This window comes from Cuculus canorus, chromosome 2 (genome assembly GCF_017976375.1).
Source record: "Cuculus canorus isolate bCucCan1 chromosome 2, bCucCan1.pri, whole genome shotgun sequence".
In the NCBI taxonomy this organism is placed as follows: domain Eukaryota; kingdom Metazoa; phylum Chordata; class Aves; order Cuculiformes; family Cuculidae; genus Cuculus; species Cuculus canorus.
Genome location: NC_071402.1, coordinates 21715330 through 21729616, shown reverse-complemented (window position 1 = coordinate 21729616; position 14287 = coordinate 21715330). Strand labels below are relative to the sequence as shown.

The 14287-nt window shown below is 38.6% G+C and overlaps 1 protein-coding gene across 3 annotated transcripts in view; it reads right to left on the bottom strand.

Annotated features, from left to right (window-relative positions):
* Positions 1–108: 108 nt before the first annotated feature.
* Positions 109–14287, bottom strand: part of DPYS (dihydropyrimidinase) — a 38036-nt gene continuing 23857 nt past the window's right edge. For 2 of the 3 annotated variants that reach the window (XM_054059494.1, XM_054059495.1), the window contains exons 9-11: positions 4519–4726; positions 1745–1850; positions 109–261 (exon numbers count right to left, since the gene is read on the bottom strand). In XM_054059494.1, the coding sequence (XP_053915469.1) occupies positions 1776–1850; positions 4519–4726 (283 nt within the window). In that variant the 3' untranslated portion in view covers positions 109–261; positions 1745–1775. The remainder of the gene's footprint in view (positions 262–1744; positions 1851–4518; positions 4727–14287) is intronic. The other variant, XM_054059496.1, reaches the window with a different exon arrangement.

The window sequence follows — 14287 nt, the reverse complement described above, 5'->3', positions numbered from 1 at the left end:
GAGCAGCTGCTACATTTTAATTGTAGTTTTTATTTTACTGTTAGTCCATTTTCTAGAAAGAATTCTCCAGTGCTAACAACAAAATTCCTTTTAAAGATAAATTGCAATGACAACTTTCTTGAAGAAGCCAAATATAATGTTTATTGGTTACTGTTGTTTCATGTTGGCTCTTGAGAAGTTGGTAGTGATTGTGGATTGATTGTTGGACCCAGAATGCACTGCTTTGGTGGGGACAGCAGGGTCATTTTCATTTCCTTTTATCTACAGGGAAGAAAAAGACAATATGATACAATCTTTCAAAAGAAAAACTGTGCTTTGTAATTTGTCACTCAGAGAGATAATAATGGAGAAAGAGTGCTAAGAGCTAGAAAGAATGATTATTGCTCCCTCACTCTATTACAGCTTTAGCCTCTATTACAAAAGTTTTCTCCCTTATGACAGAGGAAAACAAATAGCCTGCTGCACTCTGTTGCTGCTGCTGATGGCCTGGATGAAGTTCACTTTGAGGGAGCTTTAAAGGCACGGTACAATGAAATGTGCAAAAACTAATTTCACCCTCCTACCATTGCAGGTTTGTTCCTGTCCTCATATTAATTAGCAGTAAGAACAAACCCCTTTTATGTGAGGTGTGAACTGGGGCTTTACATCCATCTATTGGGAAATCATTTCTCAAACTCGCTGATTTCATTGTTGGTACACGTATGCAACCCAAAAAGTCAGCCTGGATATTGCCATGCTTACTCCCACTCACTGTGTCCTTCACCATATTAATAAACACCATTGCAGCAGAAGACATTTCAGCTGCAGCTGGCATACAGCAGCATCTTGTCTCAGTTGTGCTTCCTGAAGGTCTTAGCTAATTCTTTTACTGTTTCCTGAAACGTTTCTGCTGCTTATTGAACACTTAAGAGTGAGGTGGTGCCCACTTCTCCCCAACTGCCTTATCCCGCTCATACGTTGCACTGCACTGATTCGTGCTAGTTTCTTCTGAGAGGAAGTTCACCTCACAAAGCCAATAGAAAACTAACCCAGAAAAAGGAAGCTAATAGTTTTCTGCTGGCTTAGCAAGTAAATCACCTCACAGAAAGATCTGCTGAGCACCAGCATGTATACAGTTGAAGGAATGTCAACTGGAATGACACTGGAGAGGAGGGAAGGGGAGATGCTGAGTGTTATTCCCCTGTTGGCAGCACTAAGCCTCACAGTAGCTCAACCACTCACTAGACCACTGCTGGCTTTTACTGCAGCACTCTATAGCATGAAAGCAGCTGTTGTCCTTGTAAAACAGATCTATCAGCTTAACCCAAACAGCTCAATTGGTGGAGAATTATTGTCTGTAACACAGGAACACTAGAGAGTTTAATTTTTCACATCAAGCTGGTTTTTGGTTAGATTTTTTTTTCTGTAAACTTGCAAGCCAAACATTTATGATTTGTTTGTAATCCTGGCGTTAAGTGAACTCAGATTTTCTATAGGCCTTCAAACCCATGTCTCAGTGTAGCAGTTAAACTCCACCTGCTTCCTTCAACTGAACTTTAAAAAGGAGGCTCCAAACAGAAGGTCCTCCATCCCTAGGCTAACATATAGTTTCATCTAAGTTAAAGAAACCAAGACAACTCAGCTTCTGAGAGGGCTTATTTCAAACAAGACTGTCACAAGCTAGATGACCAGCAGCACTTTTGTTTTCTTGACATTTCAGAGAAGCATTAAGTAAAGTAGTTTTCATTAACCAAAAGAGAGTTACCTGCAAGAGCCAAAGCTGCAGAATGAGACTACTATTTTGGTGTGGTGGGTGTTGCTGAGACCACATCTGTATATGGTGTTCTCTTAACAGGAACAGGCTGACAGACCTGCAATAAAAGAGTTCAAAACTTTCACTAGTATTTGTCTTCCCCTCGCAACTGCTATTTGGACACAACAAAAAATAGCACTCCTATAATAACTCAGCTTTGTATGTTATGCATCCCAACACTTTCATCAAACCTCTCTTTTGAAATGATCCCTTAGATTAGGATTAAACTGTTCATTTCTCAACTTTCTTCAGGAACTAGGTGGCTCAGTTTGTTCAGTACTGTAATAAAATGATTCTAAACCCATTGTTTTAAAGCAATTGACCACATTCCTACTCATTTTATTCCTTCCTTAGTTCAAACAGATCTTGGAGTGGCAAAACCCCAGAATTTAAGGCATATAAATAATTAGGATATCCTTAAACACAATCATAAATTGATTAATCTCGTTGCTTCTGTATATTTCTTTAACCTTGGTTCAGCTACTTCAGGATATCCCAGGAGAAAACAAGTACAGAGAAAAGACACATGAGCTGCTGTCCAGAGCAGCCGACTCGGTGCATATTGAAGCTATAAGCTTGTTCTTTGTTAAACTGATCACATCTTCCAGTGATGAGTTGATAGAAGTAAGAGAATTAAATGAATATCACAGAAACAGAGAATCGTGCTTTTGAGGGCATCTACCATCCACCATCCCAGCTGCTGGCTACAGGAGGTTGAGCTGGTAGAAAAATCACTCTGAAGACATATTGCTCTTTATGTTTTGGCTAAGGTAAATCTCTCATGCTCTGATGGGAAATTAAAACCACCACATTCACTGAAATCTTTCTGAAATCCAGAATTATCAAATTTCTTATTAATTTTAGTTTAGTTTAGATAATAATATTCCTCTGACATGGGACACCATCTTTAGCAGAGATACCAAGATCTGGAGTCACTAAAACTCAGATATACTTGAGGAAGGACCAGGTTTCTGTCACTAGTAAAAATCTGGTTTCAATAGCTAATTTCTATTACAATTTCCTGACATTTGTTTTGCATTAAAAGTCAAAAGGATTATCATTGCACAACTGAGAAAGTGCTATAATGAGAAGCAGCCCTCGTTAACAAGGTACCAAATATCTTCAGTGTCTAGTGTATTAAATAGACTCACAGATACATACAACTTTGCACATGATACATATCTCACTGAAGACAGATCCAAAGGGCCAGGATTTCTAAGAGGAGCACCATAAAGACAAACTATCTAGATTGAAAATGCAGAATGAGTCGACTGTAGGTAAGCAGTTCTCACTATTTAGCCTGTGAGATAACCTTATCTGCAGCTGGTCATAGAATTGCATGACATTTGGAACAATTGTTTCAATTCAGTTAAATGTGCAGTGGAAAGGGAAGATCTTTTTTTCTCCAGACAAATTCACAATTAGGACTACTGGTTGACTTTTCTACTAGGTCTGGAAATTCCAGGCACAGATTATTTTTCTAGCTTTGCCTTTCCCCTAGAAACATTAACCTTCATTCACATTGAAAAGGTGACTAGAATACATAAAATTTGTGGACAGATTTAAATGAAGAATCTGGTTTCTAAATAAAAAGCAAAGTAGAAACAGTCCAAATGAAGTAATGCAAGCGAAAATATTTCTAGTTTGTCTAATTTACACTGACTCATGCTGCTATTAAAAAAAAAAAAGTTCCTTTGTTCTTAGAAAACCTCAAATTTCAATCATCTGTTTTCTGTTCTTAGTTTCCAGGGGAAATCTGTGCCCTCATGAAGGGACTTCGCTGCCTATCCACTTTATTATGTGTATCAGCTTGCAGACAATCCACGAGCTCCTGTGGAATTGTGCTCTTTGAGAAAGCTTCACTCAGACACTTCTACACGCTTTTCTAAGTCCATCAAGACAACATCAGGAAGAAAAATACTGAATTATCTTGTAAGCATTTCATTAGACCGTGACTCACATGGATGATAGTACCATTCAGCTTTTAGACCCTGCAGTGAATCCCACCAATTCAGGTTATGACTTTCAAATATGCTTAGTGTGGGTGCTTTTGAAAAACCTACCCACAATAATTAATACTAAGGACACAGAATTATTCTTCATTAATGCTTGCATGGCAAACAGGCACTGAGAATTAAATCTTCATGTATTTTATGATATTTCTCTTAAAAAAAAAAATAGAACAAGAACTTGAACAGAGCTATCTTAGATGGTCCAGCAGTGTACTTTGCACATGTTCAGCTTCTATGCTGTAACAGAACCAAGAGTTCAACATTCTTGTAGAATATTTGTTTTAGGTCTAAATAGTTGATCCATGACAGAGTTAGAAAATTATCAATCTCTTCCTCAGAATAAGATTTCTTCCTGCATATGATGTTAATCCTCTGATTTTCAGTGTAATCAGTGATGAACTCTAGCAGTTAGTCAGATTACCCACGAGAAAAACTTCATCCACTTTTATTGCAGGTGGAATGTGTTTATTTTAAAGAGTACCCAGGCTTAGTCTGTGAACTGTACATGCTACCCTAAGAGCACGTACTATTCTATGATATTTTTTCTGTAAGATAAAAAGCAATAAAAATTGAGACCTTAGTTTAATTTCCTCCCACCTTGGCAGATTTTGATTAGTAAGGAAAATTACCATTGAATCTCCAAACCTCTCTTCCCAAGAGCTAGTTATTCTCATGTTGTACAAAGCATTACAGAGATTTATTAGTTTAATTAACCTGTTCCCGCTGCCTAACTCGTTTGTAGACATATGGAGGGAATGGTGGACGGGAGACATATTTGCCTTCTCCTGCTGTGACATTGAAAGTTCCACCTTTATAAACTACTTTGCCTCTTGAAACTGTTGCAATTGGGACTCCGTGGCAGACCATTCCTTCAAATATATTGAAGTTGTTGGCCTGGTGATGTGTCTTTGCAGATATTGTCCTGTGTTCACAAAACAAAAACAACACCCAAAATTACTATGATCCTTGCATTTTACTTCATTATAAAATGCTGAGAGATCGAAAAAGGAATAAAATTTAGCAGCATTATTAAACTACAACATTGTACAGTACATCACCGGATAGCTGTAAAAATAGGCTAGAGCATTAACATTTCATTGAGCAGTAATTGCATTTCAAAAGAATTAAGAGGGCGTCAAAAGGACAGAACTCTGAAGCCTTGAAACACAAAGTTTTCCATGAGAAAGAGATTAGTGGGAGAAAAAAATCAGGTTGTAATATTTTATTTTGATAACATGATTTCATTCTGCCTTCTAAAGCAAATATTTATTTACAGTAAGGTCAGGAAGAGTTCTGACCTTTTAGGTAGAATGACTTGCAATTTCAAGTTTGAAAAATATGACTGCAATGTTTCAAAGATTGAGACTTATGAATAAGACAAAGACCGTTTCACTGGGAAGTCAGTAGATGGTAATGAATTTTGGTAACTCTTAATGTAAGCTGGATTGACCCAGTGACTGACAGCCCAAATTTCTCGTTGCTGCCACATAATAATGACAACAGCACACTTCTACTTAGCTTCCCTCTAATAGTATTAAGCAAATTATAATTTTAGACTGCAACAGCACTAATTTGAGCCATGGTATTATTGTCTTCTTTACACATAGGCTTCTTTCTTAATGATTATCATTTTGCTAGCCAATTTCTTCAACCCCAGCTGGCTACAATTAAGACAGAGTAAATGCTAGAGCTGGCATTTGTGTCTGGAAGTGCAGGTTGTGTATTCTTCCTTTACTGTCTATTTTCCCTACTATATTTAAAATAGGTCACAAGATTTTGAATTTTAGCTAAGTGTTTTATTAACTTTCTAAATCCAATCTACAATTATTTTTTTCCTATAATTTGGAGAGTTTATATTTTTTTTTTGTCATCTCTAATTTCTGAAAGGACAAGCTTCATGCTTTGGCTAGCAGTCAGAATTTTCCAAAATGGATGCTCACACAATCAAAAACTTACCATGTATATATAGCATTAATAATAGTCCAGAGACTACATTTTTTGCAACAGAATTATCAAATTCTAAACTAATATGAAATATGAATAGATTAAAATGTCAATCCTTTTGGAGAACAGTTTTTTAAACCTTCTATTAACATCCTTATCAAAATAAGAGAATAGCAACAAAATCTGTATCTTTCTTGAAGTATAACCATTTTCAAATGGAATCACATATCAAATTTCAAAAGTAATGACAAATCACATTCCCAATTATTTATACAGAGGAAAAAAGAATTTGTGGAAGGATACTTATTTTCCATCCATATTGTTTTGTTGAAATAAGAAAAATTTGTTCTGCTAAGGGCTACATTTAAATCCTGGTGGCAACTGACTTTTCACAGGATGTATACGTAGAAAACCTCTCCATGGCCAATCTGCCCATTAGTATAAAAACTCTCTTTATTCAGCACACCTCGGACAGAAAAATTATGCATGCCTATTCATCAGTAGCATCATCATCTTGTAGATTCACAGTGGAAAGAACGAGCAGTAGAAGTCAGTCATCTCTTGTATTCACTGGTCCCATGAATACCGTACAACAACTTTATCCATAGGTGTTCTAACAGCCCTACAAAGAGTTTGTGAATGTATTCCTCTAGCTTTTTGCATCACCCTTGTGGGTTCAATTGCTAGAACAACTGTAATGTAATTATCTTTAGCATTCTCTGGATATACATCATATCTATTTGCAAAATAGAACTGGGACATGAAATGAAAAATGGAAAAGGTAATTTCAGCAAATGAACAGAAAAATAAGCAAGATCCTTCAACTCAGCATGAGAGCTGTTTAAATGCGCTAGTGCAGGATCACTAAAGGTAAACACACTTCAAAGATAAGTACATCCCTCATAAAAACATACAAAGTGAATGGAAGTTAGTACATTTAAAAGAAATATCCATATGTACAGATAAACTTTACAGTATGACAAAACATTTTTCCCAGAACTTTTCTCAAAAACAAACTTGTATAGAACTCATTTGTAACTTTTCTGTGGAAACAAGCCTTAGATCACTCTGCCCTTTCTGAAGCTGAAGCACAATCTCCTTGATGAAGATCACCAGAATTTGTCTGTGACTTAACCCTTTGACCTTATCAATGGCCACGAAAGTTTCAGGTAGCAAGAGAGCAACCAATTAAAAGAGAACTAGATGATATGCTTGGTTCTGAACCTTGTAACTCAGCAGCCTTACCTAACAGACTGTTTACTGCTGCATCAGCCATTCCAGTAACAGGCAGCTTGCTGGGAATCTTAGTGAAATTCCAACATTCGCTCCAAATGTCTGAACACTACTGACCTCTTGGCTAGTGGCAAAAAAGGCTGTAACCTACTACTTATCCAAGAAACCAAGACTGCTTTTGTAGTGAAGTATAATGTAACAGTTGTCCCCAGCACGCCAAGTGATGCCCGACATAAGGGATTATTCAACATGAGAGAGCAGATTCTGACTCCAGGCTTCAAAATGCTGTATTGGATTTTTTAAATAAAATTTGTAAAATTCTCTAATTTGCTTATAAATTACAGTGGCTCCTATTTCAAGCAACCCTCTCTCAAACAGAGTCTGAGATCAGAATTATTATTTCAATGTTTAAAAGAACATTCTCCTCTACAAATACTGCAATACTGCAAAGACATCAGGCCCCATTTGGTCCATACTTACATCGGTGTTTCCATGTAATTCACTTCAGCTGCTGTCGATATAAAAATTGACCTCTAGCACTGAAGAGGAAGACACGATTCCGAAATTGTCTTTTTTTCAATCCATTGCTTCTGTCCAACTAATTTACAGTCAAATAGCAATTATTGTCCAAGAGTAATCAGTAGATTTTCTCTGACTGTGTAAGGATTCAGTGGCTGGCAAACCTGTATTTATTTATGGTCTATGTAAGAAAGGGCTTTACAGTGACACCTAGAATATTATATCTAAATAAACTACAAACTGAAATTTGACATTTATAATGGAGCATCAGGTTAGACTAACACAGCAAGCTGTAGTGTGAAATTCAAGACTGTACAGGTGGCCAGATTAAAAGTTACACCCTGAGTTTTTTTTAAGGAGATAGAAATGCCAACTTTCATTTCAAGTCAAACACAAACCAGGAGCATCATAAATGTGTAAGCCTCAGTCAGAGTCTGAAATACTAAATAGTGAGTTACAGTCAGGGAGGAGGAGGAATTGGATAAGGGAAAATTATGAGATATTACAGCGATATGCCTCTCATTGGACATGAAGCTATGCCAGACCAATGAAGGTGGATCTGTTGGATTTGAGTGAGCTCTAGAACCTAAACTTTGACTCCTGAGAGGATTATTGCTTTAATTTTCAAGGTAGGCATAAGAAAATTAACAATTTAATTACTTTTAAAGGAAACTGGATGCATGCTTCACACAGTTTTCTTAAAAATTCCAGGTACTGGAACACGAAAGAATGCTGTAGTCAACAGCCCTTAGGCAAGAATAGCTGCTTAACATCTCAGCAAAAGAAGGATATCTATTTTATAATTAATTAAATAGGAACATAGTAATAAAGACACCTAACATTACTTCAGTCATTGTTGAAGAGAAAGCAACTTCTTTGTTGACAGAAAACCAACTTATGTAAGAGTGAATCTAGAATCATAGAATCATAGAATAGTTAGGGTTGGAAGGGACCTTAAAGATCATCTAGTTCCAACCTACTTGCCATAGGCAGGGACATCCCACTAAATCAGGCTGCCCATGGCCCCATACAACCTGGCCTTGAACACTTCCAGGGATGGGGCATTCACAGCCTCCCTGGGCAACCTGTGCCAGCGCCTCACCACTCTCATAGTGAAGAAATTCCTCCTTATGTCTAGTCTAAATCTGCCTCTCTCCAGTTTATACCCATTCCCCCTCATTCTATCACCACAAGCCTTTATGAACAGTCCCTCTCCAGCTCTCTTGCAACCCCTTTCAGGTGCTGGAAGGTCACTATAAGATCTCCTTGGAGTGTTCTCTTCTCCAGGCTGAACAAGCTCGACTCTCTCAGCCTGTCCTTGTATGGAAGGTGGCTACAGCCCTCTGATCATCTTTGTAGCCCTCCTCTGGATCCGTTCCAACAGTTCCATATCCTCCTTACGTTGAGGATTCCAGAACTAGACACAGTATTCCAGATGAAGTCTCACAAGAGAGGAATAGAGGGGCAGAATCACTTTCCTCGCCCTGCTGGCCACGCTCCTTTGATGCAGCCCAGGATACAGTTGGCCTTCTGGGCTGTGAGCACACATTGCTGGCTCATGTCGAGCTTCTCATTGACCAGCACCCCCAAGTCCTTCTTCTGCAGGGCTGCTCTCAAACACGTCATCTCCCATCGTGTACTGAAAATGGGGATTGCCCTGACCCAGGTGCAGGACCTTACATTCGGCCTTGTTGAATCTCATGAGGTTCTCGAAGGGCCACTTCTCCAGTCTGTCCAGGACTCTTTGGATGACATCCCATCCTTAAATATATTTGAGCTGTAAGCAACTTCTCTCAGTGCTTACAGTGCAATATCTTTAAGCTTTTTGAAGCTGGGGGTAGGTGAGAAATGTCAGTTTACTGAGATACTATCAGCCTTTGTAAGTTGCCTCTTTATATCGCTTTCAGATGTCTTTGCACCGTCCATATTGTTAACCTGCTTTTCTAAAATCTAGGAAAAATCTATATAGATCATTCACCCTCTGTGCTGTCCTGCACCACCAGTCATTTATAATGATAATTAAGTAAAACTTTATTAAAGAGTCAGTTTTATTAAAAAGAAAAGCAAAAGAGGGGAAGAAAAGAAATGAAAAAGAAGAAAGCCTTAAAATCTAAGTGCAAAAATGCTAGCTATAAGCCTATAATGTGGATTTAAGCCCCCATGGCCTATTTTATAACAAGGAATTGCAATAACTGCAAATGCAATTGTATTCAGGCAACTGTTCCTAAGTTGTATTCCTAGACTCTTAAAAATATCTTTAGATAAGCATTGCCTTTGAGTAGCACTATGAATTGAGGAGATTTGTGGATCAAACAACAGATGCAAGAAGAGGTAGGAAGTTAATGTTCAGGAGCTCCAAATCAAAGTGACTTATGTGGGGGATGAGGTCTTCTTTTCATGTAATCGTACCTCCTAAAATTCATTATTTTAAGATGGGTAGAAAATGACAACAATTTTTTTTTCTGATTATGTTAAGTAACTCATTTGTCAACAATACCATCAGTTCAGTCCTATCAATCCCTCTAAGTTGATGTGGGATGTAAGTGAGAATGGTCACACTGTGTAATGGGCAGGAAGGAAACAGTAATGACAAATTAAGATTGCAGAATAGCAAAAAAAAAAAAATGGAAAATACAAGTTAGTCTATTCAATGACTAAAGAAGATCTGGAAGTTATTACCAGGGAGAAAACAGCAAGGTTATATAAGGAGAAAATAAGAAAGATTTAATTTTTTCTGGTAACATTTCTAAGATTCAGTTCTCTAAAGAGAGCAGCTGACATTTTGTGAGACAGCAAGTTACTACGGAAACGTACATCATGCTGTCTCAGAGAGGCTTATTTTGTTACAGCTCACAGAACCGCAGAGTCATTGAGGTTGGAAAGCATCTCAGGAGATCATCCATTCCAAGCCCTTTGCTCTGATTGGGGTCAGCCAAAGTAGGCTTCTCAGGGCCATGTCCAGTCGGGTTTTAAGTTATCTCCAAAGATGGAGACTCCGCAATCTCTCTGGTCAATCTGTGCTAGTGTTTGATCACCCCCACACCAAGAAAAGTTATTTCTTATGTTTAAAAGGAAATTTCTGTATTTTAATGTGTGCCTATTGTTCCTTTCTCCATTTCCCCTTAATTTGAGATATCAGGCCTTTGACAGGAACTCTGATTCCAGTGAATTAGTATACATTCAAGCATGCACACGCTTGCACTTGTGCAAATGAATATGAAGCTATTAAAAATGCCAGAACATACTTGTCCTATGCATACACATTTGTAAGCCACATTACTTCATTTTGCCTCATTGTTTCTAGATGCAGTTATCCATATACTCAGTATTCAAAATTATGCTCATTCATCAAAAGAGTAAGACAGTTGCAGCATTATTTATTCTAATTATCTGCTAACATCTTAGTTTCTTTCCCTTTCATGTTACAAAAAGTTACAGGCAGTTGCTTGGCAGAGGGTGTTTAACTGTTGTAGCTTGTCCCCATGTAAGCCTCTGAGACTGATGACTTGACTACAAATGAGACAGGCACAGGCTGCAGATTTTGGTTACAACTAATGCAAAAGATTTATCCATTAACATGTATACACACATAAAAAGGCATTGAGGGAACACATGCATCTACTGGGGTACTATGACTTCTTGCTCATTTGCATCCAGTGACTGTTTCCTCTAAAATGCATAACTGGAAACACACGAAATGGGCTAGAAACCATGTCTTCACCAGTCATGACATAATAGGTGGATTACAGAGGACCATGTCCTGTTCCTGCCTCTCCTTCTCACCCCAGGGCTCCTGCCTTCCCTGTTAATCAGGGACCCTGCTCCAGGAGCTGTGCACTTGGGGCTGCAGCAGGCACTGCTGTGCTCAGGGGTAAGCCCAGCTCCATCGGCACACTTGGGGCACACACTGTGCCTGCAGTTGAGAGACTGCTACCTGCAGAGCCAGCTCTGCCTCCACATTCAGAACGAGCTAACTTTTCAGCCAAATTTTGTGAGTTAAAAAAACCCTGATGGGTTAAGCTTCCCAGACTGCATGTTTTTAGGATGAAGTGGCTTGATATAGAAAGTTAAAACTCAACTCAAGATGGGTTTTTTATCCCCATGAGTGTTTAATATTGCCCTTGGGGCCTGATCCAAGGCTTCAATAGGCTGCAGTGAGTTTATCGAGCCCTAATGTCTGTCAGGAGCTGAATGTCTCTTATGAGATCTTTAGCACCTTCTGCCCCTACTTTACAAGCAATGTTTAGTTTTTTCCACAGTCTGAATTGGGTACCGCAGTATTTAGATTCCTTGTAGAGCATTTCTTAAACAACCCCTAGAGATTTAGTGTTCTTGCTTGCTTTCAAACAGCTAAAGACATTCTACAGAGGACACTGAGCTGCTGACAGGTGACATTGGTTTTTCCTTGCTTACTCTGCCTTCTCCTTCTGGGACAGTCCGTGCAGTTGCTTTTGTTTCACAGACTTGGGGCTGTTATATTATTTGTGTGCAGCTGAAAGAAGTTGTCGAACATTCTTGATCAAAATACAGATTAAAATAAGACTTTACAGTGAGTACACAATTGCTGCTTATGTGCATTTTTCCAAGGATTTCTCGCAAAAGAATCCTGTGCACACAGGCTGTATTTGGAACACTGAGGGTGTTGAGATATGCAAGACGATGTTTGGTAGCACATGGCTACAATAAATGAACAGGTCCCTTTGGTATTTCTGTGTTCTTTAATGAATTTGCAATAAGGAAGCTAATACACCTAACCTGGCAGAACTCACGACCCATCTTTTCTAATGCAGCTTCTAACTAATTTATACATTTAATGTGTTTCTTCCCAATATTGCTTGTTTCCTGCAGACTCGCTAAAACCTTCAAATACAGTAGCAAATCTGATAACTTCTTATATCTTTTCTGCAGAAATTATCAGAAAATGCTCCAGAAATAAGCCAGTCAATGAAGCTAATCCATAGAAGGAAACCCTCAGCTAAAGTAGCAAAATGCAGGAAGTGGAACCTCGAACTGTAATTGCTCTCAGTTCGCAGAGCTCACACAGTTAATTCACTATTTTTTTTGTAACCTAGAAAGAGAAAATCCTGAATTCTCAGATGGCACCGAACATGTTGCTTTTTTTCCATAATGTGGGAGGGGAAAGGCAGCCAACTTTGTAGGGATTTAAATTTTTGGATTTTGAAGAGCTTCGCTAATTTACAGAATCACTTCATAATCTTGCCTATAGACTTCCTCTGCCAGACTGTGATAATCTCAGTTCCTCAGGGTGATAATTCAACAATTGTCTCTTTAGGCTAATATGAACCAGTATTTTAAGACTACAGCAACATAGCATCAAATCAGAACCAGAAAATTGCATTTTCCTCTATCATAACATTTAGATTTACAAACAAGAAGAAAGTCAGGCTCAAAAGAGGAAGGACTGCAAGAAAGAGGAATAAGCCTATTGTGAAACTGAAAATAGTTCCCCAGATTCGACAAATGCACGAGAGGCTGCACATTGTGTAATATCTTAAGCGGTCCAAGTCCCTTAGCTGGATCCTTTCTTTCTGCTAGGCTGTTTGTGCCCTCTTCAGGATTTGTAGTGAAATGAATAGACAGGCGCTAGTCAGGTTTATTTACGCTTTCTCATGTAGTTTACCCAACTGTACCTGCAGAGAGGCTTGTTCCAGGCAAAGCCAAAGGGATAAACAACGGGAAAGGTACCAGGTCAGAAAAAAAAAAAAAAAAAAAAAAAAAAAAAACCACCAAGCTATTGGCCGAACTTAAAATCAGCTTGCTCAGTAGGAAAATACAGTTTAATATTTGAAAAATATTTTAAGAAAAACTGCACCTTCAGGGCTGCAGTGGGCAAAAAGCAATGAAAGCACTCAGGAGAGAGTGAAGGGAGGCAGAAGGAATGTTTGGGGTCAAAAGAATAAGCAGTTTCAGGAGCTGGCAAAGCACCTTCAGAACTGTCAGAACTCCGCTGTCCTTCTAGATTCATCTGTCCTCAGGCAGAGCAGAAGTGAGCTCAGAAAAGAATCCTTCAGTGTTCTTTTTAATCAGAGTTCATAGCTCCACTGTCCTGAAATAGCTCATTGCTAGTAACTCAAAATATGCTTGCTCAACATGCCAGAAGGCATAATGCACATGAAAATCTCTCTGACCCAGCACTGGGTAGGCCTCTTTGTTTATTGGGGTTGACACTCCTGAAGCTTCTTTTGCTGGTGCTGCCAGCTTTTTATGGGACTTTTGAACAGCAACCTCCATGTCCTTAATCTTTGCAGCTTAAACACATAATGCTTTTCCTCTCACAACATTTTTGGTACTCATGAATATATTGAAGTGACTGAGAACTCATTAACAAAATGCAACACTTCCAAAAATTCAAAAACCCAGAAGGCTGGTCAAGAAAATTTTGTTTGCATAAAGTAAATCTTGGATTAGGGATCTCTGGCTTCCAGGCTCGGTGGCAGCCTGCTGCCAGGCCATTTCCAGGCAGTTGAAACAAGACCAGGATGGGCGCAGGAGCCAGAGCAAGACTCAAAACATATAATTCTTGATATATTTATAGTGGCCCGAGTATGAAGCTGGCTGGCTCTGTGAATAAACCTGAAGACAGGATTCAGCTGTAATGCACAGTATGCTGTACATGTTGAGGCTTACAGAAAGACACTGCACACCCCTGGTAGCAAAAAGTCACACAGGGTGAGACATCAGCACATACTTTGTGCATTGGTTGTTGGTGTGACAAGGTCTAATCTCGCAGATTTAGCGTGTGCAAAAACTTACAGAAAAGAATAAG